The 27,460-nt window shown below is 34.1% G+C and overlaps 4 protein-coding genes across 5 annotated transcripts; 2 read left to right on the forward strand and 2 right to left on the reverse strand.

Annotated features, from left to right (window-relative positions):
- The first annotated feature begins 1,742 nt into the window (after positions 1-1,742).
- Positions 1,743-7,931, forward strand: LOC126737168 (BTB/POZ domain-containing protein KCTD5). The gene is made up of 3 exons (XM_050441931.1): positions 1,743-2,019; positions 2,080-2,337; positions 7,028-7,931. The coding sequence occupies exons 1-3, from the start codon at positions 1,831-1,833 to the stop codon at positions 7,223-7,225; spliced, it is 645 nt and encodes a 214-aa protein (XP_050297888.1). The 5' UTR covers positions 1,743-1,830; the 3' UTR covers positions 7,226-7,931.
- LOC126737165 (probable multidrug resistance-associated protein lethal(2)03659) lies at positions 7,921-26,009 on the reverse strand. The gene is made up of 14 exons (XM_050441927.1): positions 25,841-26,009; positions 23,711-23,944; positions 23,449-23,654; positions 21,973-22,194; positions 21,762-21,918; positions 21,366-21,702; positions 20,994-21,312; positions 16,052-16,613; positions 15,660-15,999; positions 14,368-14,518; positions 14,080-14,310; positions 10,965-11,110; positions 10,598-10,904; positions 7,921-8,449 (listed from the first exon to the last, which is right to left on the reverse strand). Exons 1-14 carry the CDS (start codon positions 25,915-25,917, stop codon positions 7,995-7,997), a joined length of 3,744 nt encoding a protein of 1,247 aa, XP_050297884.1. The 5' UTR covers positions 25,918-26,009; the 3' UTR covers positions 7,921-7,994.
- Positions 17,899-20,356, forward strand: LOC126737166 (uncharacterized). The gene is made up of 2 exons (XM_050441928.1): positions 17,899-18,346; positions 19,385-20,356. Exons 1-2 carry the CDS (start codon positions 18,057-18,059, stop codon positions 20,271-20,273), a joined length of 1,179 nt encoding a protein of 392 aa, XP_050297885.1. The 5' UTR covers positions 17,899-18,056; the 3' UTR covers positions 20,274-20,356.
- On the reverse strand, positions 18,409-20,711 carry LOC126737167 (uncharacterized). 2 transcript variants are annotated; one of them, XM_050441930.1, is made up of 2 exons: positions 20,364-20,711; positions 18,409-19,308 (listed from the first exon to the last, which is right to left on the reverse strand). In XM_050441930.1, exons 1-2 carry the CDS (start codon positions 20,494-20,496, stop codon positions 18,494-18,496), a joined length of 948 nt encoding a protein of 315 aa, XP_050297887.1. In that variant the 5' UTR covers positions 20,497-20,711; the 3' UTR covers positions 18,409-18,493. The 2 variants fall into 2 exon arrangements, with proteins under 2 accessions (XP_050297887.1, XP_050297886.1); XM_050441929.1 differs by having other exon boundaries at positions 18,409-19,311; positions 20,364-20,705.
- Positions 26,010-27,460: the final 1,451 nt, after the last annotated feature.

A 27,460-nucleotide genomic window follows, 5' to 3' on the forward strand; every position in this document is an offset into this window, starting at 1 on the left:
GGTGTCTTATAGGTTTGCTGTGATGGCTGATTTGTTGTATTCTGTTGTGATGCCTGTGTAATTCAGAGTTTCCTTCAATATTTTCAGCAGTTTCAGTGGCATCTTGTGTCTCAGTGACGTTGGTTACCGCATCGTTGGTTACAATGACGTTGGTTACAACAGCGTTGGTACTTCTTTGACGATTCGTGAGATGCGGAAGTAGAAAATTCATTTGATTTTCATATTTCCAGGGCCTGGTGTCACTATTTGCAGCTTGCCCTGTCGTTGTTTTTCGTTTATTTAGTGCTTGCCTATGGCCATCTCGCAGTTTCTTCCACATGAGCTTTGCTTCTTTCACTGAAACAAAAATTGTTTTCAGATTTCTAGCTGCTGAAGACACGTTTAGATCAATTGCTTATAGTTACAGGATGGGGGAAAGAACGGTGTCGAAGATTGTAGAAGAAGTATGTCAAGCATTGTGGGAGCGCCTGCAATCCCAGGTACTCGAAGAGCCAAACACTAATGACTGGAAAGAAATCGCAAAAGGTTTTAAGGATAATTGTCAGTTTGATCATTGCGTCGGTGCAATTGACGGCAAACATGTAACCATAAATGCGCCGCCTAACTCGAGCTCAAGTTTTTTTAATTACAAAAAAACATTTTCCATTATTTTGTTAGCAGTTGTGGATTCCAACAGAAAATTTATTTATATAGACGTAGGATCTATGGGGAGATTTAGCGACAGTGGAATCTTAAACGATAGTACCTTTGGAAGAAAATTAAGAACTGGGGGATTAAACTTACCATCTGATGAGCCGTTATATCCAGGGGGAGTAGAAATACCATATGTTTTTGTGGGCGATGAAGCGTTTCCGCTGATGACTAATTTAATGCGTGCATATCCACAATCGAACTTATCGGACTCTAAAAGAATATATAACTACCGTCTCTGCAGAGCACGCAGGGTAGTGGAAAATGCCTTTGGGATTTTAGCGGCTCGATTTAGGATATTTAGAAGACCATTTGAGTGTCGTGTTGAACTCGTTGAAACAATTGTTAAAGCGACGTGCGCTTTACACAATTATTTAATTAAACATAATTTTTATGACATGCGAGATGATATTGAAGCCCTCGATGATAGGCAACTAACGCCATTAGCCCATTGTGGATTTCGGTGTTCCAATGACAGTTTTTTTGTAAGGGAAGAATTCTGTCAATATTTTAATGGCATAGGAGCAGTTCCTTGGCAAAGTACACGGGTTTCAAATAGACTATTGTAGATATTAATTAATATCTAAAATGTCCTTATAATGTCCTTTTTTAATTTGTTATACCTACTTAATACATAATATGTATATATATTAAAAAAGCGATTCGTAATTCTATATATTTGTGTTCTGTGTAAAAAAGTTTTGACGGCGAACAATCAGACGACATCTGATTGTTCATGAATAGATTTCGCGCTAAAATATTAATTGTTACTATTATTATTTACCCTTTAATAATTTTAATTTATCTTATAAATAATTGATCATTATAATCTAAATTCAATTTAAATTATTTTTTGAGAACTTGTTTTCGTGTAAAAGTTTAGGTTTAACCCGTGTTTATTGATTATAAATAGTAAATAAAAGAAAATAATGTTAAGATTAAAAATTCATAAATTTTTTCTTTTGTTTGGGTATGCGTCAACGTAATTTCGGTTGCTAAATAAGCGGCAACGTTGTACTACAGCTGATAAAACTCAGAAATGTAAAGGTTGACACCAGTGACAGACAGCTCATGAAAAGTTCATGCAGGTTGATAAAAAAAAATATAACAACAAATTAATGTTTAGTTTAGGAGGTAAAAATGGCTGAGAACGTAACGAATTCGAATAATTTAGTAAAACAATGCTCTATCAAAAACGGAAATAAACAATGGGTGAAGCTAAATGTAGGAGGAACGTATTTTCTAACCACTAAAACTACCTTAGCCAGAGACCCCAATTCGTTTTTATATAGGCTAGTTCAAGAAGATAGTGACTTAGAGACTGATAAAGTAAGCAGTTTTTTTTATAATACCCCATTTTATAATTCCACCCTCATATTTGCATTTCAGGATGAATCTGGGGCTTATTTAGTAGACAGAGACCCCAACTACTTTAGTCCAGTATTAAATTTTTTAAGACATGGTAAATTAGTAATAAATAAGGGCCTGGCCGAGGAAGGGGTCTTAGAAGAGGCCGAATTTTATAATATAGCGGAACTTGTCAACTTAGTGAAAGAGCGAATAGGGCATAGAGATAATATATGTGGGAAGGATGGCAAGAAACATGTTTATAGAGTAATTCAATGTCATGAAGATGAACTTACGCAGGTAAGATTATAGATATAGTGAGTCAGATTTATTTACTTATTCTTACTTTCCTTTATTCTTTGTTTCAACTAAATGTTGGGGTTTCCCTTCTAAAACTTACAATAGGTACAGGCTTGAGGATTAGACTGAAAATATTCAGTAACAGTCTAGTTTAGCAAGGATCTGATAGTGTATTTTAAAATGATTTTTGAATTTTTAAGTGGATTTTTTTGCAATAAAAGTAATTTTGACATTTACACATTTTAATAATAATTGGAATTATAAACCCAAATCAACTTTTCTGAAAACAGCATTTAAAATTATTGGAAAATAGGGTCTAGTTTTGATACTAAGATGTGACGAAATGTTCCTACAATGCCATTTTATGTGAATAATAATATAAATTCATATATGTGTATTTTCATATTAGTAATTTAAATTTTGTTAGAAACTAAAACAGTATGATACATCAAACTGTTTGGCATCTTTGTAATCTACAGTAGTTAGCTCTAAAATTATTTTTTAACTTGCGATTCTACACATTGGCACAACAGGTACACTGTTTTTTCAACATACATAAGTAATATTAAAATCTGGTTTGTGATAAAGGTGTGTATCTTGATAGTTTGATCATTAAAAAGACTTTATGAGACCACTTAAATCAAATAGGGAAAAATAATTAAATTTTTTTGACACAAAACACTTCAGTTCAATTTATTCATAGTGATCTCTGTATGAACATTCCACAAGTCCGGTTAAATTTAACACCCAAAAACTAAATCTTATCTCCTATAGGATCAATCTGCCTATGCAAAAAAAATTGGGTTTTCGGCTCATTATGGAAAAAGTTTATGCATCATTCCTTAGCTCTAAATTAGGGGAAACTGGCCTAAAATGACATACCCTAAACAAAAGCTTCCACAAAACTTTAGGAAAAGGGAATATTTATTGATGACCATTCATTTCAAGTTCAGTGAGTTCGTTAGTTTATGCCAGTTCCCATGGAAGGCACAAAGCTTTGATTTTTTTCACTTTAAAATATTGATGCCAAATTTAAAAAAAAATGTGCAGTATGTCATTTTAGGCTTATACTTGGGCAAAATGGCATACACCTATTTATAAAAAATGTTGCAAATAAAAAAGGTAGAAATATTGAAAAAACCTTTATTATGAAATACAAAAATATAATGCTTTAGTCACTTACGAAAAAACAAATGCCTATTTAGTTACAAAGTTCGCAAGTAAAAAACTTAGTGCGACGGGAGACCCCTGCGCATTCTGCGTGACTCCACTTTTTACATTTTTGACACCGCAGCCAAAGCTCGCCTGCAATAGATACATGCAGCATCTTCATCATCGTCTTCAACCTCAGCAAATGGATCTTGATTTTTTTCTTCATCAATCAGTCCACAATTTGACTTTAACCTGGTTACGTTTTGCACGTCGCTTCAAGACTACCATGTTAGGTGTAGATGTTAGCACAACCGTTCCCTGTCTTTTCCGATTTGTTCGTTTAAAAGATGCTGATACCTTGGGTATTGGAATGATGCTTTCCACGGAAACCCGGCTACTGTCTAGTATGTTATCTTCTTCTTCATTTGGAGTTTTATGGGATGGTCCAGGTCTGTCCCTGTCGGCTTGTGATGGTGGAGGGGATGTGTTTGGATGAGGTCCTTGGTGGTCTCGTGTTTGTAATTCGGGATCATTTTGTTCAGGGATGGCGGTTGTTAATGACGCAGCGAACATCCAGTCGGGAAAAACATTGGCGTTAAACGGATGGATTCCTGTTTTTTTGAACCCACTAACGGCATTTTCCCTAGTTGCTTCAGAAAATAGCTTTCCTACTTGAAAAGGAGATACAGTGCGACCTGGATTATTCTTGAGCCACTTTGTAATCGCTTGATTATAATAGGCAGATAGAGGACCAAAAAATGACACATCCAGGAGTTGTAATCGGTGTGTGCAGTGCGGAGGAAAGCAAATCATTAGGACATCATTTTCTTTAGCCAACGTAATAACTTCCAATTGTTTGTGGCTAACGTGACCATCAAGCAGTAAGAGGGTTTTGTTATTTTGAGATGAATGTGTAAACTCTATAAAATGTTTCAGCCACTTACAAAACAGTCATCCAGTCAGTCACCTGTCATCCAGCCCGATTCTTGACACAAGCTTAATGTCCCAGCTTGTGCGTCATCAATTAACTCTGGCTTCCATTTTTTTCGAGAAAAAATCAGAGCCGGTGGCACAAAATTACCTATTGGATTCATAGCACAAACTACAGAAGTGTGTGTTCCCCATTCTGCACTTGTAATGGGCACCAACCTGCTTTCTTCCCTTTGTGGCCATAATTTTTTGCGGACGTTGAACCGTAGAAAGCGCAGACTCGTCAACATTGTAGATACGGTCAAAGGTTATGTTATGTTCCGCTACTGTATGTTCCAATAAATTGAAAAATTTGTCAACTTGCGGCTTATTGAAACCCTGCGCACGAGCCGCTGAAGTGGCTTCCGGTGTTCTGAGTGAAATGTCAGGATTGCGCCCCCTAAAGCCCACAAGCCAATCCCAGCCAGCCTTTTTCTTAATCCTGATAAATCTGTGGGGTAACTTCTTCCTTTCAGCTAATTCAAATGCCAATTGCCTGACCTCTGTTGTGTTCAGGCCAAACATGCATGTTTCCAATTTCTTAATATGTTGCACTATCTCGCGTTCAAGTTCTGCAGAAAATGTAGGTCCATAACGACCCAATCCTTTTTGAGAACCTTTTATTTTTATCCTGTGCCCTTTGTCTAAGGGTTGCTTGCGGTACACCATATCTTTTAGACGCCGCCAACCAGCCCAAATCACCGTTTTGGACTGCTTTAATAGCTTCGCTCATGCTTGCCTCACCCCAATTTTGACGCGTCGATTTACGCGTATACTTTCCAACCATATTATCTGAAATCATAAAAACATAGGTATAGGTTTCGGCCTAATGCCTATGTCGTTTTACACCAACACTGTGTATGTCATTTTACCCAAAGAATAAGTGTGTTAGAAATGACCCAAATACTTATTAAAAACACAAAAAAAACCGGGGTTAAATCACATCAAAATAAAGAAAAAAGTCTATTTTTTTACCTGGACTAACCGTACTTAGGCTTATTGTACCTCATCAAGTGATATCGACAAATTAGGAAACCACAGAACAATGTTTTCAGGTTCGGAAAAAGTTTTTTTCAGTATTTCTTAAAAACACGTGTATTCTGCCCCCCAGAGAAGACTCGACTGAGGTCACAGCTGCAAACCAATTACATTTTGTCATTTACGACAGCGTTACCACGTCTCAAAGTAGAGAAGTGGCCGATATGCCATTTTACCCTAGTATGTCATTTTAGGCCAGTTTCCCCTATGCCTGATCTGACATTTTCAGAGCTATATATATCTTGTACTTGTTTTGTAATTTCTTTTGCAAAGTTGACATAGTATTCCAATTCAGCAATTTTTGATCAAACATTGATGTCAGTAAAGGATCCCTATGAGAACCTCATTATTAACTTCTAGCTTGTTTGATGTTGTGTTGTGGTAATATACTACTTGTTGTCTTTTTTTTGAGATATAGTTTAATTAAAGCTGTAATTTCTCAAAAAATACGGAGTGTTAAATACTACATTCTCAATGATTGTAAATCTTGTCAAAAAATTACATGAAAGCTATATCAAAGACATAAAAAAATTACTCCCAGTAGCTTGGAATAATAGCAAAAAATTACTTTTTTAAAAGACATTGTAAATGAAAAATTACTTTAATGCCTGAAAAAAGATATACAATTTCATATTCTACTACCTAATATTAAATGTTTGGAATAAAATAAAAAAATACCTGGAACAAAACTAAAAATTAATTCAGAAGTTCTTAAACATACAAGAAATTATTTTAAATTCTTGATTCATTCCATCTGTGAAAGAAGCGAGAGGCATTTGGAGCATATTTTTGATGCTATGGATATGATCGAACTGTATGCCTTGAATAACTTGACCTAACTTTGATGTACTAAACGTAAATTCCTATACCTATTTAAAATGGGTACTTCCCCAACAAATTAAATATTTATTGGTTGAATAGACTACAACTTCCTTACATCATAGTTTAAAAGAGAAATTCAACTGGCCCAAAAGTCTTGCATGCACTTTGAATATGGAGGAAAAAAGTTTGATCACATCACTCCTACATATACAGGTCCTAAAATATAAGCTTTAAGACCTTTGAAGTTCATTGCATTTTTAGGAATGCTTCTCCACCCTACTAGATCTGTGTAGGTGTATGTCTAGGCCTGATGACGGTCCGATAGGAGCGAAACACGTGTAACTTTTTAAGAAATTATACATACATATATTTAATGAGACCCTGACTTGGAGTTTTTTACTTTTGTTCTTTTTTTTTTCTTTTTTTTGTGTGGTCTCTTGGAGAAAGGATGGAAGTTATGTTTCAACCGAACTAGATTTCACATTCCTTCCCACCAGGGTGTGGAATTTAAAGTGTGTGTCGCATATAGAGTAGTTGTTTTGCTTAATACCAATTATTGACCATATTCAGTACCTTTACTCATGCAAATGACGCAGTACTCACTATAATTTTATTTTCATATTTGTTTGAGTTTAATTTGGAATTAGGTAACATAGAAGAACACTTTGTAAAAACAAGATTTAATTACCTTTAATATATGTTGCTTTAGATGGTGTCCACAATGTCTGACGGTTGGAAATTCGAACAGCTAGTAAACATAGGGTCGCAATACAATTATGGACAAGACGAGCATGCGGAATTTTTATGTGTAGTAAGTAGAGAATACGGAGTTCCCGAGGGATCTGAAGTGCGATCAGAGAGAGAAGATCGCGCTAAAGTTCTACAGCAAAAAGGATCTAGGATGTAACATGTGATAAGACTTTTTTTGGAACTTTGTTATGTGTTGATGTCTATATTACAAGCTTTGAAACAGATTTTTTTTTTGTAGGAATGTTTCCTGTTTAAGTATATAAACTGCGTGTATAAATAATAGATTGTACATATAATTACTTAGAGAAATAATTATACATCAACGCACAGCGTTTACATTTTTATACGGACACATCATGTCGATAAAAAAAGTTATATTCTACGACTTATAAAATGTACAACAGTTGCTAACCAAATAAGTTTCGAGGCATGATATTTTGATATTAAACTTCATATTTCGCCTTGTCCTTGTCGAGTGTCCCCTTTTTAATACAAAATAAATGTTACTAGATAATTATACAAATATTTTCATGATATTAACATGTTTTACATAAGTGTTGTATATTAGGCAAAACCTTAATGTGTAAGAAGTGTTTTTTTCTTTTTTTAAGAATGTATTTGTAATTCCGCCTTAATACTTAGTTCGTAAACATATTTGTTGTTTGAAAAAACCGAGAAGGGTTTGCCACCGAGTTGCGTCTATTGTGGTATAACTGTGCTTAAATATTAAAAACTACTAAATATACAGGGTCTCTCACAATAAGTGCATAAATTGGCAGCGTTGCAGGAATGTGGTGAACCCTTTGTCGAATTGTAAGGTTACCAAAACTCAAGATGAATAATAAAAAATACTTTTGTAGATATTTATCTGTAGTTTTTATTGCTCCTAAATCTATACATCAATTAACTTCCTAAATATCACAGGATTACTTTGCCTCATGGTGTGAATTATCGGTGACGAGCATCTTTGAAAAGTAACTATTTTTATTCTCCAACAGTACCGTCGGATCCGCATATTCAACCACTTGTCCCCGTTCCATCACGAGAATTCTGTTACACTCCAGCACCGATTTTAACCTGTGCGCTATTATAAACACCGTGCAATTCGAAAAGTTACTCGCGATGGTTTTCTGCACCAAATTTTCAGTTTCTGGGTCCATATTCGCGGTCGCCTCGTCCAATACCACGATTTTGTTCTTTTTTATGATCGCCCTCGCTAAGCAAATCAGTTGCCTTTGACCCGTCGAGAAGTTTGACCCGTGATCGGTTATTTCAAGCTCTAGGGTGGGAATGTGGTCTTTCATGTGGACTTTTTCGAGGGTTTGCCACACTTCCTCGTCAGTATAACGCTTTAGGGGGTCTAAGTTGTGCCTTATTGTACCTAAAACGTTCAAAAAAAGAAAAAGACATTTAGGATTTTCATATATACTTTGAAAAAACTAATATTACAAGATTAGAATTATAAGATTGGTTTGGGAGTATTCCCGGAAATTTTGAAGACTGCCATATTGATCCCATTGCACAAAACGAGATACTATGCAGAACTATCAAACTTTACACTATATTTTTGTTCTACCTACTCTGTCAAAAATAACAGAAAAAGTAGTAAACAAAGGATGGATCTATATTTTGGAAAGAACTTTTTTTTTTCTTTTTTTTTAATGGCATTGTGTCGAGCACATTTAGCCACAAGTTTCAAGTGGAACAACGGTATTCATGTTATATTATGATGGCTCTTATCTCACAGCCATCTATACACCTGTGTCTCAAACAAATAGAAAAAACTCACTGGTTCACTTAATTAGCTAAAAACTTATATCTAACTCTCTATAACATAGATATTTGCTTAAATCAGTTATTATCAAACAGGGTCACTCGCTTCTCGCTTTGGAGCCCAAGCAAGGAATTTTGTTTTAATTTAAGGCAATACAGGGTGACTCGGATAGGCAGGAAAATAACACTAGGAAAACATAGGGAGTGTCTTTAACTAGCTTATATTTTACATCCTATGTCTAATTTTAGTTTAAGTACTTAAGTAACTTAAATTTTAAGTACTTGCCAATATGGGTTTTAAAAATCAAAAGGCACCAATGATACCATCTTTCCCTTTTTGGAGAATCTTTATTTTAAACTTAATAATAAAGAATATGCGGCCGCGGTCTTCTGTGATTACTCAAAAGCGTTTGATTGTGTGGATCATGAATTACTCTTTAAATCATCTATAGTTTTAGGGGAAATTCAAATTTATTCTTTCAATCATATATGACCCCAAGACATCAGTTTGTTAAGAATGGTGATATAGTATCTTTACCAGTCAAGAAGTGCCACAGGGTTCCGTTCGGGGCCCCATATTGTTTTTAATAGATCTTGAGGATTTGCTTAGATATTAATGGCAAATTTCCAACTTTTGCTGATGATAGATAATACCATCACTTGGAGTCATAAAGGATAAGCGCATCTTAAAAACAAAACACTTTTCATGATTTAAATTTGATCAAAATCTGATGTGATACAATGCTTTAATGTTGAAAAGACCAAGAGTCTCAGTTTTAGGTATTCGTTTGATGATCTTTGCATCGGTCAGCAGTCTATTGCCCGTAGTTTGAACACAAAGTTTCTGGTAATTAACATCAAATTGAAGAGTTAGGTACATTCTAAATTTAAATAAAACATTGCTATGGATGGATAAGCTGTAAGGTAAACCTACTGGGCATTAGGTACATCTATGGCAAAAACGACTTACTATGGAGGAATCACATCTTTGCTATGGAATAGCTGTTTGAGACAACTGCATTCAGTTTCTGTTTAAATCTGTGTTTGTCATTCAAAAACGATTTATGAGGTACAGATCAGTAGTGCTCATGTAAGAGAGCAATGCAGACCAATTTTTAGACAGGAGAAAATTCTTACTTTGATTTGCTTATTTATTTTAGAGACAATATTTTTAATACATAAAAAATATAAAAATATTACATAAACCCATCCTTATGAAACTAGTAACCATAAACATATTCCCCTACCTACTACAAGACCAAGCTTCACAAAAAATTCAATAATTGAACCCTATGCTGGAACAACGTTGTAACCGCCAATATGTGTAAATACGGTATTTCCGTGGAACAACGTTGTATGTGCCACCAACGTTTTAAAGTTTCAGACAGGTGTTTTATTAATACGTGTGTTAGGTGCGCTGTTCATTGTTATAAGCCGAAATGGATATTAGTTTGACAAGTTCTGTGATGACACAGATTAATAGGGGAAAAAGGCGAAAGATGCAGAATGCCAGAAAACGGTGCAGAGACAGTGGAGACGCTTACGTTTCATCTAAAAATGTCCCTAAAGAAGCTTTAAAACGCCCAGATGAAGTAAGTTAATTTAAAGTACCTACCATTTAAAATTCAGTAACAGTGTTAATTCTTAGAGACGTGTATGCAAGTGTTCTTGCAGCTTGAACACACATTTAACTCAAACAAAGTTCTTGTTTGCTGATTTTAGTCTTTCAATGTTCTAAGATTACATGCATCCTTACCTTGAAACAACAAAGGATCCTGAGGTATAATCGAAATATGTTCTCGTAAAAAGTCCAGAGCGAGTGTCTTAATGTTGACTCCATCAATCAATATGCTGCCGTCAAAATTGTACAGGCGAAACAAGGCGGCAATAATTGAGGACTTTCCCGCCCCGGTTCTACCGACAATCCCTATTTTATGATTCGGTTTCACTTCGAAACTCAAATTCTTTAGGACCTTCTCCAGTTTATAGGTGAGAGACACATTATTAAATACTATGCCGCCATAGACAGGCCAGTCCTTGATTACTTGCCCTTCATAATTATCCTGTGATAAAATTAAAAAAAAAGTTAATTATATTGAAATGAATGAGAGAAGCGTCCATACTTGTGGAACTTCGGTGTATTCCAAGACCCTTTCCACGTGGGTCATGTTGTTTTCCAAATCGGACCACTGGATCAGAGACCATTGGACCATCATTGCTAGGGCCGAAGCTTTCGTTATAGCCAATCCTACGTCTCCAGATAATTCACCTAATAAATAAGTTGGAATTTGAAACACATGCTGTTACAAAAAATGAAAGATTTATAGGGGAATAAAAAGATTCACAGTATCTTTACTTTAATTAACTGTAGCTTTAATAAGACGTCTAGGAAAAAAATGGTATGGTTGTCAGTGTCAAAGGCTTTCGCAAAGTCCAAAAAGACACAAAGGACGTTTTCACGTTTGTCCACTGAGGAATATAAGGATTTTTATAAATGCGTCAGAAAAGGCCGGAAAATCTTTAATGAATCCCAAAAATTGCAAAATTTTTTCTATTGGAATCGTTATTTTTTATAATATTACTTTCGAAACATTCTAAAAGTAATACGTCAAGTAGATTATGCCGATAGTGGACTATGAACAGTATCTATCAAATATTGTTAATTGTAAACATGCATGAGTTCTGTGAAATAATAGAAAAAAAGATAAAGGGTGTATCCAGAGGGTGTTCAAAATATTAAAAAACTAGAGCGATTGACTGATCTCGAGAAAAGTGTAATATATGAGACAATTAAGAGGATAAAAACCGGTACAGATATAAGACATAAACTGGTCAACAAATTTAGAAATCAACGAAGAACAGATGTGAAAAGACAAGGCTACATTCATCGAGAAAACCAAAAAAAATCCCTGTAATAATACCTTTACAAAAGCAACGACCTTTGAAATCAAGTAATGAAAATTGAAAACGTCATTATAAAGATTTGCTAAGAGGGAAATTGTTATTATTCTTACAGGCACTCCTGCAATAAAATTTCGATAATTTAATTCTGGCTGGAAAATCTTCAAGAAATCCCAAAATATTGCAAAATTTTTGATTACGAGGACTCAATATATATCTACTATGCTAGTTATTCAATTAGTAAAATTAGACTATCAAAACTGGACATCGTATAGAAAAATAGGCCAAATCCTTGATTTTCTCAAAGAAGCAGACGAGTCAGTCAAAGTTATTAAATGAGAGAGACAGCCACGTTCTTATGAAAGAAGTTCATCAAAACCCATTAGTTTGTAGTCCAAAACTCAAAGTTTTACTGGAAAATCATCACAATAAAGTGGTAAGCACTGAAACAATCCATCGTTGCATAAGGAAAAATGAATATAACGTCCGAGTTTAACACAAACATTAAAGTGCGATTAAATTTTGCCAACGAGTACCTTTCTAAGCAAGAAATGTATTGGAATGATGTTATCTTTTGCGACGAATTAAAATTTAAGATTTTTGAATCGGATAGTCATTAGATGGTAGGGAAGAAACCAAATAAGGAGCTTTAGAAGGAAAACCTTTGTGCCACTTGTGCCAAGATGGCAGTCTAATACTGTGGGCTGTATTTCATTAGTTGGCCTTGGTATTTTAGTGGTTATTGAAGAAATAATGGATTAGAATGTCTATTTAAACATATTGAAAGAAAATCTCAGAGTGCTAAAAACAGGGAATTTTGGTTTTTTTCAAAAGATAACGATCCTAAGCACAGAGCGGGTATTGTTAGGGAATGGCTTCTGTACAACTGCCGAAAAGTTATTAAAAACCCCTCCACATCAGTCCCCTGATGATGACCCGATAGAAAATGTTTGGCATTATTTAGAAAACCAAATAATGAAACATGAAATAACCAATAAAGAAATATAAAAAAATAAATTACCAGAAGAATGGAATAAAAGCGATCCTAATTATTAAAAAAACTTAATTGTTTGCAAAAAGTCTTTAAAGGAAGAGGAGGTCATACTAAATATTAATATTTGTTATATTATTAATTATTGTTTATTTAATTAAATTAGATTGTAATGTCCGAATATTTTCCGGCTCCAAATATGTGTTTTACTGTTTATTTTTATAAATATATTTTCTAATCTAGTTTTACTTAATAGACTTTCCTTATTTCCTTTTTTATGGTCTTGTTATGAGCACATTTACAACAAGTTCCTATAGCGGAACAATGGTATTTATGTTGTATGATGGCCCTTATTTTAAAATTATAAAATGTATAGTATTGTTTTCAATAAATCGTTACCAATAAATTAATAATTTATTGGTAATAATTTATAATTATATAATAATAATTAATTAAAAATTATTTAAAATATAATATATAATAATTTACTTTTATTGCGTAACATAATATTGACTTGATGTACAACTATTTTTGAGACCAAGTGTATATTATAATGATCAGGGAGTTTTATAGAATAGATGAAGTAGAAAAATTCAAAGGGGGGCACAAAATATTACTCTCTTTGAGAGGCATAATCTAAAATCCATTTTCGAGATATTATATTTAATAGGAGAACCAATAAAACTCATTATAGGACTAAGGGGGTTTGACATTACATTTTTTTGAAAATAGCCCACCTTTGCATTTTAGTTGTTGTATCATTTATTGACTTTTTTTGAGTAGTGTATCAACTAGCTTCTTACATTTGTTTTGTATATTTTTTGTGGCATCGTTTGATAGTTCTCTGTAAGTAGTTATATCACTTAAAAGGGTATTTGCCTTTGATAAGTTGCCTAATAAGAATTTCCTTGTTTTTTCTATAAAAACTAATTTATCCACAAAATATCAGTTCTATATCGACTACACTCCATTTACAACCAAAAAGCCAAACATGAACACACTTGCATCATTGATTTCTAATTCCTGCAGGTAAAAGAGCTTGTTCACGTTTGGCCTCTTGGTTTTGAATGGACCATAGTCTAATGCAGAGAAATTATTTTTATTCTTACAGGCACTCCTGCAATAAAAATTTGACTCTTTTTGCGAATATTTTCACAATTTTTTCTGAAAAGGCTGGAAAATTTTTATTAAATCCCAAAATTTTGCAAAATCCAACCAAGAGGCCAACCATAAATTCCGGGCCCAAGAGAGTCTCCAAATTTGGCCTCTTGGGTGTGAACGAACTATAGGTAAACAGTCTAGTCAATCAATTAAGCTTTGAAAAGAAAAATGTGACTATCCATTACCTGCGCCCCAAAACAGCAACTTTCCCACTATAAAAGTAACAAACAGGGCGGATAAAATATCCATAAAAAAGGCAAAAGCTTTTCGTATGCAGAACGTCATATAACTCGCCGATGTGTACAGGTCCTGGTGCCTATCGAACTCGTCTGCTAAAATGTGTTCTACTTGGCTCGCCCTTATCGTTGTCAAGCCTTCAATTGTGGCGTTCACGTGGCCTATCAAAGGACTACGAGCTGAAAATCACATTGTTTTAGAGCATTTTAATGACGTTGCGTTCAAGTTCTTCTTACTAGCAGCTTCCAATCGCTTTAAACTCCTGGCCGCCGGCATATACATCAATCGAATGAGGTAAAGACACAGGACGAGGATCGCCGCTGGGATCATGAACACCGAGCTCACCGTCGAGACTAGGGCCACCGCTCCAAAACAGGCAAATAAGATCTGGAAAAAAATCATTTTCATTCAGCAAATATAAGGGACTGCTTTTATTTATTTGTTTTAAACGTGTACAACATTTGAAGTAAAAAAGTTCAGTCTGAATAACATGTTTTTCCAGGATTCAATTTGGACACCATATACTGGAAGATGCATAAATAGTCTATGCCAGATAATTGATTTTGTTTCTTACAGGGAGTCTTGTAAGTAATAAAAATTCAAATATTTTGAGTTTCTTGGTGTGGCAAAACCTGCAAGAATTAAGTTTTTAAACGGGACTTGTAGGTTTTAATAAAGAGCAACAATATAAGAGACAGTGAGTATAATGAAAAGGAAAATAAGAAGAATTCGTAACGTCAAAAAGAACTTGAGAGTAATAGATTAATATGATGTTTGGAAATTTTTTCCTTAGTTATGCTGACGGGAACATTACGATTATACGATAATACTAAAATTCAGAATGGATTCTGTATGACTTCGGGTCTCGCAGGCAGTTCACTGGATTACCCACTAAAACTTGCTATAAAATTCGCTCATGAAAGTAATACAAGAATATACATTCTAAGTAAGTTGTCAAAATGCTACAGCAACAGAACTATTTTAAGAAAAAATCTAATGGGGTTATATCCGATGATCTTGGTGGCCATTGAATCGGCCCTCTTCATCCAAACGAATTGAAAAATTGTATTTCAATTCGTTCTTTATCAGATACATACATTTTATTAAAAATGGATTCGGGAAATGACAATAATACTCACAAATGCATGACAGCGCGTTATCAAGTAGGTTCTAAAATTGGAAACTGTTCGAAAATAATTAGGTCCACTGGCTTTCTAAGAAATTACATAAAAAATAATTTTGGCGTCATAGGCATTCTATTTCGAAATGTTTTATTTAAAAAAACCCGCAAGTGCTAGTCGATGTGTCCAAAAAACCAAAGAAGAAAAAAATATGCACCGTGAATACACTGTATATTGACATTATTTTTATTATTGTATGTAACACTAGAATTTAAAAAATTAACTGCAAATGGTAATTCCGTATATTAAAATAAATAATTTGGTACCCTCAAAGGGCTACTAAGAAAAACATGAATAAAATCCAAAACATCACAAAAATAATGGACATTTAACATTATTTTACTTACCATAAGGAAGAAGTTGATATTCATAGGTAAAATCTCGTCGACGATATTCAAATCTTGCGAGAATCTATTTAAAATGTTGCCGATAAAGTAATGGTCATAAAAACTCATGGCGGCAGTGGAGAGTTTCTCGATCATAGCGCTATGTAGCCTGACGGAAGCTTTTCTGCAAAAGTTTCTCATCAAGAACTGCGTCAATAAGTCGAGTAGGAACGACCCTCCTACTAATGCCGAATAAATCTTCAAACTAAAATCGGCTCGATATTTTAACTTAGTGATAACGGTGGCGTTTGTTGTGTTCGGTGAGCTTTTAAAATTGCTGATGTTCTGCTGAATATTGATCCTGCAAAACCAGAAGATATATATTAAGTGAAATTATTAAACCAAAAACTTACCAATTGGTGAATATTCTTGAAGAATAACTTTCTCCACTCTCTGCGCTAATAATCAGCAAAGCGATGCCGAAAAACGCCAAAAATCCCCCACCGAACTGGAAATACTTTTTAAAAACCACCCAGTCTACTTTTCCCTCCTTTTTAATCTCCGTGTAGACTCTGCGCCTACAATCACCGCTCGCCTTAATCAACCCAGTGGTTTCCTCAGCATCTTCTTCATCGTCCTTATTCTCTTGCTCCTTAAGTTTCTCATCTTCCAGCTCAATTTCCTTGATCAATTCCGCTTTCACTTCCGTAGGGTGTCCGTCGAAAACAATGGCGCCCTCTTTAAGAACGATAAGATTGTCGGCGGCATTTTTATGATTTAGATTATGCGTGACCAAAACACAGCGAACGCCCTTAAGGAAGTCTTTTATGCAGTTTTTATAAATAAATGCCTGGACATGAGGGTCCAAGGCATGCAGTGGATCGTCTAGGAGATAGATGTCGCTTTTTTTGTATATTGCCCTAGCTAGATTGATTCTTGCTTGTTGGCCACCGCTTAGGTTCTTACCGCCATCAGCTAGAAGAAAAATTGCTTTATTAGTCGAAAAAATTAAAAAAAAAATTGACAACGCAAGAATATTGGATACAAGTCAACAGAAACCATTTAATACATACTATAATACAAAACCACAAAAATTAAGTGAAATAGGTAATTTAAAATAACAATCTACATATAAAGAAAATTTGAACATTGATATCAGACATAATCTTACATTAACAAATACCATAATAAAAGGTAAATAAAGTCAAATTTTAAAATGCATCCTGGTAGAATTCCCCCATTCAGTGTTTTCAGATTTATGGTAAATGGATGAATACTTTCCTACGTTCATATACAAGTAATTTTTTGACCAATTTAACAATGCAGATCTTGGAAGCAATAGAAGCCGAAGGTCATTGTGGAGTGTGAAAGGAGTGCCAAACAATGAAAAATAATGGTAGTGTTAAAATTTTTAGGTCAATAAAGTGTGGTCTAAATGACTCTCTTTGAATTTTTCCAGTAATAAAATTAAGAGCTTTGTTTTGAATCATAAAAACCATATGGAAAGGTTCCTTATTTGTAATACCCCACAATGCTATTCTGTACCTCAGGTGCGACTCAAATAATGAGAAATCGACTGTCCATGCCAGTTGATGTCTCAAAACCTCCTTTATCACCATTATACATACTGCAGAAAGCTTTGTACTTAAGGTTACTATATGGTCTTCAAAGTATAATTCTTTCTCAATCAAAATATCCAGAAACTTACTTACTTCCACCTTCTGCAAAGGATTATCATTTAAGAGCAGACTTTCTACGTCACACCTAAATCGAACATTATGCATTTTACTTTCATTTAAAACAATGATGATTAGATGTGAACTATTCAAAAGTAATGTCAATTGTCAGGAGGTGCAGAGAGAAACCTTGGAAGTATCCCATTAGATCACACAATACAAGAGAGGCAATACAGAATTTCCTGGAATCAAGTCTTCATAATGGACAAGCAATACTTTAAGATACCTCAAAGGCTTTTGATCATATCCGGAACTGGGATTTTGTGATCGATTTAAAGGGAAAATATTCTACCAATATTTACTATTGGTTGAACATAGTTATTTCAGCAATTTAAGAAGTCACTAAGCGAGGAATCAGAGGCTCCAATTGCATGGTATCAATAAAAAATTACTTCGACAACCTGGAAAATATACATATAAAATTAAAAATACCTGGAAACAATATCAAACTGTTTCAACTACATAAAAGAAAGAAGAAATTACTCTGTGGAATGTGAGTGAATATCGAGAGATCCCAGTTCCCTTAAGGCTACGGTTATAGTGCATGCGTGTTCTGACGAACTGGCGTTCGGCCGAAAACGTCAGAATTCTTGGTCAGAACAAAAGTGGTTAGTTTGTTTGCGTATTGTGACGAACTGATTTTAATTTTTACTGGTTTTGTTGCCGTCGCAAAATATCCGTGATGGATGACGTGGACGATTATCTGTTTTTAGAAAGTCCTTTGTTAAAAATGTTGTTAATGAATGAAAGGACTATATGTATAAACGAAATGTTTGCTTCAAGGAATATTAATGGTGAATTTCACACCCTATTTGAAGAACTTTTACGCCAACCAGAAAAATTTTTCGAATACTTTAGAATGTCAATACAAACTTTCAACTATATCCTAGAGGGGATCGAAGAAAGTATAACTAAGCAATCAAACTTTCGAGAATGCATATCAGCTAGAGAAAGATTGGCCCTAACTTTGAGGTAAGTCTGTACTTAGTAATACTTACAAATACTTCCTTAGTTGATTGTCAAAGGAATAAAACTTCTTATTTCTTATCTACAAACCATATTTTTTAAATACAAAATAATACTGTTAATACATTTTGAAAAAGTTTATACGAAATCCTATTACGGTCCAGGGTTATGTGAGGAAAAAAATGTTGCTAAGTCTGTGTAGGTATTAATATTGTCATGCTCTGCGGTTTCTACACTGCTAGGTCCAGAAGGGGTAGTCAGGAGGGAACATGAAGAAGTCGGCCTAGTGTTATGCATTGGCTCTGAAGATTTATTGTAATATGAATAGTGTGAAGATGGATAGGTGTTTCCACAGCTTTTTTGTTGTTGAAAATATTGCTCATCGCAAAATACTTGCTGCAGCTTATTTCTCACGATCATTTTCCTCTCTTCTGGCACATTTTTAAGGTATGGCAACAAGCTCATCAAAAAATGATAATCAGCATCTTCTTGGTCTACTTTCTTGGTAACCGGAGCGTTTTTCTTTTTAAATTCCTCCAACTTTTTCTGTTCAATTTCCAGAAGCTTGGAAAAAGCACTTGACTTTGCAATTTTGGCACGTTTAGTCTGAGGAGTTATGTCGGGATTGTCGGGGGCTACACGCTGTGATTGTGACCGAAAGTTTTTCTCTGTTTTGGAATTACTTGATGCAATTGCGCTCAACTGTGACTCATCATCCAAGTCATCTTCACTGCTATCATCGAATTCTCCAACATCGTTTTCAAGCTCTCCGTCAGCCTCGGGTTCTGGAATACTACTTTGCATAATTCTAGGGGCGAATTGATCTTTCAGAAACAGCATAGCTGTATAATACGGCCATGTCGATTCTTTTCCTCTGCCCCCTTCTTGGCCCGATCGAGTTTCTGTGCATTTTTTAAATTCTTTGCGATAGGTGTCTCTTAGACCACGCCACTTATTTTTGACAGTTTCTACTGAAATAAAAAAAAATTTAATAGAAGATGTTCACTTTAAAATTTTATTATTATCATATTATATTTTTTTTAGGTATCTATCTACGGGGATGTCTTTTAGGGCACTCAGTTTTTCATATAGAATTTCCCATAGTGCAATACGATTAATTGTTTATGAAACATGTCTATCAATATGGAATAGCTTTCGGGAAAAACACATGCCTATGCCTACTACAGAACATTTAAAAGCTATAGCAAAAGACTTTTTCACAAAATGGAATTTTCCTAACTGCGTTGGCTGCATTGACGGAAAACATATCAGAATTAAATGCCCACAAAATTCAGGATCGTTATATTATAATTACAAACAGTATTTTTCAATAGTGTTACAAGGAATATCGGATGCCAGTTATAGATTTGTGACTGTAGATGTGGGAGCTTACGGAAAGCAAAGCGATGGAGGCATATTTTCGCTTTCGAACGTTTATAAACATTTAGAGCAAAATACGTTTAATATCCCAGATAACGACTATATACCATCAACAAAAATTATGGCGCCCTTTGTACTATTAGGTGACGACGCTTATCCGTTGAAGTCGTATTTGTTAAAACCATATTCAAAACAGAATCTTTCCCGTGAAGAACGGATATTCAACTACAGATTGTCTAGAGCTCGGCGCTGTATTGAATGTGCGTTTGGGATATTAGTTAGTAAATGGAGATTTTTAAAAACAGAACTTCAGATGTATCCTGAAAAAGTTGACATTCTAGTGAAAAGTGCAACCTTATTGCATAATGTAATTATCGACATGGAAGGAGTCCCAGTACTGACACAAGAACAACATGGTCTCAATAAAAAGACATCTGTTTCAAGGCGATACAATCGCTACGGGGCAACAGCGGCTCAAGTAAGAGACATTTATAAAAATTACTTTTGGAGCCCAGCAGGGGCGGTGCAGTTTCAGTATAACATTTTTAATTAATAATTAAACCTAAATTCCTAAACTCATTTCTAATTTAATGTAAGTACTATGGAATATATGTAATATTAATGTACCTAATGTAATACTTACGACTTGTATTCATTTCCTGTGCAATCTTTTCCCATTTTTGTCGAGATTGATCTCTATTATGGTAACTTTTGTCCTTCATGTCCCATAAACTTTTGTTTTCAAGAACTAAACTAATTAATTTATCCACGTCCATACTTTTACAATTCAAATTCGCATTTACATTCGTCCGAAAAAACAAAATTATTTGAAAGATCTATTCTTCTGACGAATTCGTGCGGGTTCGGCCGAACAATTCGCTCCTAACGTAACCACTATAGTTTGCTGCTGTTTATTTGTTTGTTCGCGCGTGTTCTGACGAGTTCGTCCGAACGCCAGTTCGTCAGAACACGCATGCACTATAACCGTAGCCTAAGGCAATATAACGTTATTCTAAACACCGAGACACCAGCTGATTCTCTGTCATTCCGGAATGACACAAGTGGCACATCGCACGACTCGAGAATCTTCCGGAACAGCGTTCTGCCGAGTATACAAGGAGCCGCATCGCCGATTGTAGTCAGTTTCTATTAATTTATATGCCAACTTACAAGTAAAAAAATAGTGTGTATATTGACCCACTTAGAATAAATGATTTAAAGCTTTGTATATATTATTTTGTAAGTTACTTCTTGACTAATAATTTGTACTCACCGACAATCGTCTCATCTCCATGGTCAAATAAATTAAAGTCGTACTCTAAGGCGCAGACTTTAACCACCGTTTGATATCTCAGCTCGTCTAACGGTTCTCCAAATATGATATTTTGCTTAATCGAGGAAGGGAACAGCCAAGCATCTTGGGAACAATAAGAAAATGTCGCTTCTGATAACAATTTCCCTTCGGAAATCGGGAAATCGTTTAAAAACAGCTTTAAAAGGCTACTTTTGCCGCACCCTAACGGACCAGTTACCACTGTTAAACCAGGCTTGATTTCCGTTGAAATATTTTTTAAAATTTCACAATCTTTTACCTGAAACGTTATGAACTAAATACGCGAGAACTAATCCAGGATGTTCACTCTACCTTTACAGTCACTCCAGAGACTTTTACTTTAGGATCAGTGTACTTCGCCTCCTTTGCTGAATCCACCTCTTCAGCATTTAAAATCCTATTTATTCTTTGGTTCGAGGCGATAATATCAGCTCCTTGACCCAATGCTATTGGGACTAAGATACTTAAAGAGTGTCTAAGGTCATTGTAGGACCTCATGACATAAAATATCACTTCTGCCCGTACCACTGGACTTACAGCTATATAAGTCATCATAAGAATGTAAAGACCGACTTTTGAAGAAAACATGCCAAATAACCAGTTGAGAGATTTAAGGTAGGAGGCTCGTAAAAGTTTCTGCATTTCTATACTGTAAAAGTATCATATATAAATGTTTAATTTTAATATTTTTAATTTAATAACGCTTACCTCCTTTTTCCTTTCACTTTTTCGACAAACACTTGCTCCCAGGTGTACATTTTAATGATTTTTATGGCCGATAAGGTTTCTTGAGTGGACTGAAGGCGTTCATCGGTTTTTTTGCTCAATTCCAGCCTCAGATTTTTTATGCATCTACTGACAAATACTAAAAATCAAATCAATTAATGTTGGCTTAATTGTTTCATGTGTGCAGGTTCACCTTGTGCAGGTAGAATGACAAACAAACAACCGATTCCGGCAAATCCAGCTGGGCCCATTTTATTATAAATTAAATAGCAAACCAGGACTATCCTGAATATTTCTATCCACATTTCGGTGAACATTGAGACAGATCTTTCAAATACATGGACATCCCTCGTCATGACTGTTATTATGTTTCCTAGACCCATTTCGTTTAGGGCAGCTGGGGACAACTTTAGTGCTAAAACAGTTTATTAGTATAAATAGTTGTTTAAGATGGTAGTGTTAAATAAGGTTTTCAGTTTGCACTTTTAAAATTATATATATCTTAAATTAAGGTGTAGTTCACTTTTAAAATTAAAATTTGTATTTTACCGCCACAATTTTCAAAATTAGAAATAACCGAAACTTAACCTAATAAATTGTCTAATAAAATGACATCTGTCATTAGTGTCAATGTTGGTAATCGCAACGTTTTTTTAATAAGTCGGCTGCTTCAACCGCCTTCATGCTGGATTTTTAAACTCCATAATTATGGTTCCAGTAAAATGAAAATGAGTTGTCTTTGATTTTTTTTAATTAGAATTGGCATTAAGCCTCAACAACTTTCAAAATTGCTAATACAGACACTTAACCTCTTAAAATGTCGTCTGTAAAATGACATCTGTCAGTAGTGTCAATGATGGTATTCCCAACCTTTTTTTTTTATAAGTCGTCTGCTTTAACCCTTGCATATTGGATTTTTTAACTCGGTATTGTTACAGTAAAACTAAACTGTTTTCATGTTTTTTTTTTAATTGGAGTTGACATTTCAACTGAATTGAAAATCAGACACTATTAAAACATCTATTAAATGACATCTGTCATTAGTGTCAATGCTCGTAATTGCACAATTTTTAATAACTGACCGCTTGTATGCTTGATTTTTAAACGCTATTGTGTTCCGTAAAACTATAATGAGTTTTCTTGTTTTTTTTTTAAATTACAATTGGCATTGCACAGCCTCAACAATTTTCAAAATTGGAAATAACAGACACTTTTAAAACGTCTAAACCATCTGTCATTAATGTCAATGTTGGTAATTGCAATGTTGTCATATTTTTAAAAAGTCGACCGCTTCCATGTTTGATGTTTAAACTCGATTGTGTGCCGATAAAACTAAAATTGTTTTTTTTTTAAACTATCATAATTATGCACTTTAGATTTAGTATTTTTAAGCTTGGAAATAATAGGAACATAATCTATTGAAACGTCATCTGTCATATGCGTCACTTGTTAATGTTATAATTGCAACGTTGGCACGTTTTAGATGTTTCTAATCTGCCTTTATCTTTCATTTTAACATTACTTTGGTTTTCGATAAAAAACTATAGACTATAAAAGTGTAGAATTTTCAAAATTGGAAATATATATTCAATCTGTCATTAGTGTCCCTGTAACTAATCGCAACGTTGCCATATAAATTGTTTTTCCGTTACAGGATTGTAAAACTTACATTTTCTATATACCAAGGAGCACAAAGAGTTCTTGACGTTGATTGCCAAATGTTGTAAATAAATGGCGTAATTCTGTTGATAAAGGGCATGGAAAAACCTCAATCCAATCATCAGACAAGCGTAATAAATAGCATCGTCGAACGTCAACTTCGTTTTCGGATCAAAATACGAGACTAACTTTCCAATAGCTTCCGGTTCATAAATACTAGAAGACCCCAAAAAAGGTTAATAAAAAATCATTAAATACAGAGTTTCATTTACCTGCTGATCATCTTCCAAATTAACTGCAACACCCCCAATAGGAACAACTTCGTGCCGAAGTTCTTCCACAATAAACTCAGCAGCGAACATTTTCCGTTCTTCCTAATTTGCTTTTGCCAACTTTTTTCGAATTTATTGGTAACTCTTTCCGATTTGCATCGCTTTATCACTTCGTATATGTCTTCGTCTTGTAGCTCTTTCTTGTAGGCTTTACGGAATAATCCTCCTGTATACCTAAATAAGATGTAAGTAAGTAACTTAGCGACGGCATCGCAATATTTGAAATTCTACAGTGTTGTCCCATAGAATATGCTTTGAGTTTTTATGAGGCGACGTTGCCGGCTATAGAAAATATCTAATTTTTATATTACAATCTAGTCTTTATTGGTTATTTTGATCTTTGTTGAGTGCCCTAAAAAATGCTTTAGATAAACAATTAAATTGATAATTAATGTTTATCGTCACTCCCTCAGATAATGTAACAATAATAATAATTACTTGTTTATAACACTATTTATCAGTATTATTAATACGTATATATAGTGTCACCTAATTAATTTAATGACCCGAATGGTACTGGTTTTTTATTCAAAATGTGGAACTTGGCACAGATAGTGCAGAGAAAGTACCATCAAAGTTTGGATATTCCGAATCTTGTTCCTGGAATATTTTCTGAATAAACCGGAAGTGTTCTTAACGGTTTTCGGGCAAAAAAAGCTTATTTCTTTCCGAATAATTTCATATATGAACGATTCTGGTAACTCGAATACTTTCTTAGTTACAGGCAATTTTATCAACCAGGGCACAGATGTAAATAGCTCCGCAATTTACATCTGTGCTCAAAGATGATCAGCAATGCGGAGCTATTTACATCTGTGCCGAATCTTGTTCCTGAAATATTTTTTGAATAAACCGGAAGTGTTCTTAACGGTTTTCGGGCAAAAAAAGCTTATTTCTTTCAGAATAATTTCATATAGGAACAATTCTGGTAACTCGAATACTTTCTTAGTTACAGGCAATTTTATCAACCAGGGCACAGATGTAAATAGCTCCGCAATTTACATCTGTGCTCAAAGATGATCAGCAATGCGGAGCTATTTACATCTGTGCCGAATCTTGTTTCTGGAATATTTTTTGAATAAACCGGAAGTGTTCTTAACGGTTTTCGGGCAAAAAAAGCTTATTTCTTTCCGAATAATTTCATATATGAACGATTCTGGTAACTCGAATACTTTCTTAGTTACAGGCAATTTTATCAACCAAGGTCCAGGACCCACCAAAATTTGAAGTTTTGAAACGCATATTGCAACCTCAAGATTTTTTTCCATTGGAGGACATTTTTGGGCATGGCTTTGGAGCTACTCCAAATTTTTTAATAATTTTTTCACTTAAGTGCAAGGTAGTTCTTAAGGATAATTTTGAAGAAAAAAGCGGGAATATAGATAAAGGATTTGGGTAGCAGGGAGTTCTTGGTTGCCAGTTTTTTTTCTGAAGAGAATATTTTATGAAATAATAAGAATATTCTTAAAAGGGTGTTAAACAATGAAAGTTCATTTCTTTCCGAATAATTTCATCTATAAACAATTCTTGTAGCATAAAAACGTTCCTAGTTAGAGGCAATTTTATCAACCAAGGTCAAAGACCCACCCAAATATAAAGTTTTGAAACGCATAATCCGACCTCAACATTTTTTCGCATAACTTCAGAGCCATTCCAAATATTTTTATAATTTTTTCACATTAATGTAGGGTAGTTTTTAGGGATTGTTTTGGGGAAAAAACGGGATTCTGGATGAAGGGTTTGGGTAGCTAGGAAGGTTCTTTGTTGCCATTTTTTTTAAATTTTCACTATGTTAATATTTGCTTGAAATAATAAGAATATTCTTAAACGAACTTAAGGCAAGGAAAGCTCATTTCCTTCCAAATAATTCCATATATGAACGGTTCCTGTACCGCAAATACTTTCTTAGTTAGAGGCAATTTTATCAACCAAGGTCCAAAACTTACTCAGTTATGAATATTTGTATTCATTAAGGCAATGCTTCTTTGATAAAAGCTAATACATATTTTTATGGAAAATACAGCTGTCCATACAATTAAATACAAATTCCTTTCAAATTGAGTTACTTACGAAAACGTAAAAAGGCTAAACACATTCGCCTTTTCCCTGGGGTTGGTTTTTCTAGGGACTTTTCCGTAATGATCCATACTTCTCACAAAAACCTTTTAACCATTATCAATAAACCGGAGCAAATTAACTAGGAGCACCACCACTTTATATCGACAGAAACAATAAAATATTAACAATAATTTCTTGATAAAGCGAAGATATACATCGGGCATAAGTAAATAAAGATTCTTATATTTACCATTTATTTAAATGAATTCGCAAAGGCATTGTTCCAGAAGGATTATGTATCTGATATAAAACGACTTGTTTAAATAAAATTATCGTGTAATTATAAATAAGATGGCTTACTATTTTGACAAATTTCATTCATATATTAAAAGAAATTAGGTGTCATAAAACGACTCTTTATAATTATTTAATCATAGGGATGAAAAATTATTTTATTTAGCTAGTATTGAATAAATATTTGACCTGTCGTTATTTTTATGCGTTATCATGTTCTGTTTAATATTCAGATAGTTTTGGAAGGTCTCAGGGAAGTTACATTACATTACACGAAAATGTAATTATTCGGAACGAACAAGATTATGTTAAGCGCAACTTTTTTTTTTGGGAGATATAGGGAACCTTCTGGGGAAAAAAAACATTTTGTCTCGATTTCGTATATATTTTATTAGCGTACCATTAATTTGGTAGAGAACAACTTAAGTGACAACAGTCCTTGGAAGCATTTAAATATTTAAGGCTTAAGTCTAATTTTTGTACCAAAAATCACTTTATAAACATTAAAGTGAACACAATGCCTTGTAAAATGGTTATCAAAACACAATATATCTACGATTATTCTTATCAAATCGAAAAGTATACAATGTCAATGTTTCATAATTTTACATAAATTACAGTAACAATTATTAACAAACCTTTAATTTCTTTTTGCCGGAAAATAAGGGCGAAATAATGGTTTTTCAGGACTGATTGGGGATGGTCTTTTTATAACCCCAATAAACGTTTATTTAAGAACGCCTTAACATACTAATAATTGGCGTAGGATTGCCACTAATACCCTAATAGCACATCTTCTATTCACCAAATGTGTACGTAGAACTTTTAGGAATAAAAAAGTTTGACTGCACCAAACCTAATACATTCTTATACGAATATATAACGAAATAGATCTGTTTATGTGGCCCAAAAACAAACATTTGTTTTGCGTATGATTGGAAACGTAATGTAAGCAAGTAGTGACTGATGGTTTAACTTTAGAGACATTGCAGCCCTACCAAATTTTGTTTACAAGAACTTGAAAAAATATACCGTAGTAAATTATTACAAAAATGAAAGCTTATAGCTAAATCTAGTTATATATAAAAAAAGATATATCATCATATGAGGCGATGAAAGAAAAAGTCGCTTAAGTCACTTGAATACGATTTTGCGATGTACAAGGTTTTATTGGAGACAACTTTTATTAACAGTATGAATAATGAGAATGCCTTTTGGACATTTTAGTGTACTAAGGATTTATGTACATAATCTAATTTTATTTCTAATTTAAAATAAAGAAGTGACTTACACCACTTTGACTGTACCAAGAGTAGAATGACATACACCACTTTTTTA

Source organism: Anthonomus grandis, chromosome 6 (assembly GCF_022605725.1).
Source record: "Anthonomus grandis grandis chromosome 6, icAntGran1.3, whole genome shotgun sequence".
Classification (NCBI taxonomy): Eukaryota; Metazoa; Arthropoda; class Insecta; order Coleoptera; family Curculionidae; genus Anthonomus; species Anthonomus grandis.

What these genes read in the sequence shown, in the direction of transcription:
- LOC126737165 (XM_050441927.1), bottom strand. Translation starts at nt 25,917, where the DNA reads ATGGATCATTACGGAAAAGTCCCTAGAAAAACCAACCCCAGGGAAAAG. An exon ending in TGTCATTCTACCTGCACAAG is followed by an intron (nt 21,919 to 21,972) that starts GTGAACCTGCAC and finishes TTTGATTTTTAG; the next exon opens with TATTTGTCAGTAGATGCATA. An exon ending in AATACACCGAAGTTCCACAA is followed by an intron (nt 10,905 to 10,964) that starts GTATGGACGCTT and finishes ATTTTATCACAG; the next exon opens with GATAATTATGAAGGGCAAGT.
- LOC126737166 (XM_050441928.1), top strand. Translation starts at nt 18,057, where the DNA reads ATGGATGACGTGGACGATTATCTGTTTTTAGAAAGTCCTTTGTTAAAA. An exon ending in AGATTGGCCCTAACTTTGAG is followed by an intron (nt 18,347 to 19,384) that starts GTAAGTCTGTAC and finishes TATTTTTTTTAG; the next exon opens with GTATCTATCTACGGGGATGT.
- LOC126737168 (XM_050441931.1), top strand. Translation starts at nt 1,831, where the DNA reads ATGGCTGAGAACGTAACGAATTCGAATAATTTAGTAAAACAATGCTCT. An exon ending in GTGACTTAGAGACTGATAAA is followed by an intron (nt 2,020 to 2,079) that starts GTAAGCAGTTTT and finishes TTTGCATTTCAG; the next exon opens with GATGAATCTGGGGCTTATTT. An exon ending in ATGAAGATGAACTTACGCAG is followed by an intron (nt 2,338 to 7,027) that starts GTAAGATTATAG and finishes ATGTTGCTTTAG; the next exon opens with ATGGTGTCCACAATGTCTGA.
- LOC126737167 (XM_050441929.1), bottom strand. Translation starts at nt 20,496, where the DNA reads ATGGACGTGGATAAATTAATTAGTTTAGTTCTTGAAAACAAAAGTTTA. An exon ending in ACAGGAAATGAATACAAGTC is followed by an intron (nt 19,312 to 20,363) that starts GTAAGTATTACA and finishes TTTTTATTTCAG; the next exon opens with TAGAAACTGTCAAAAATAAG.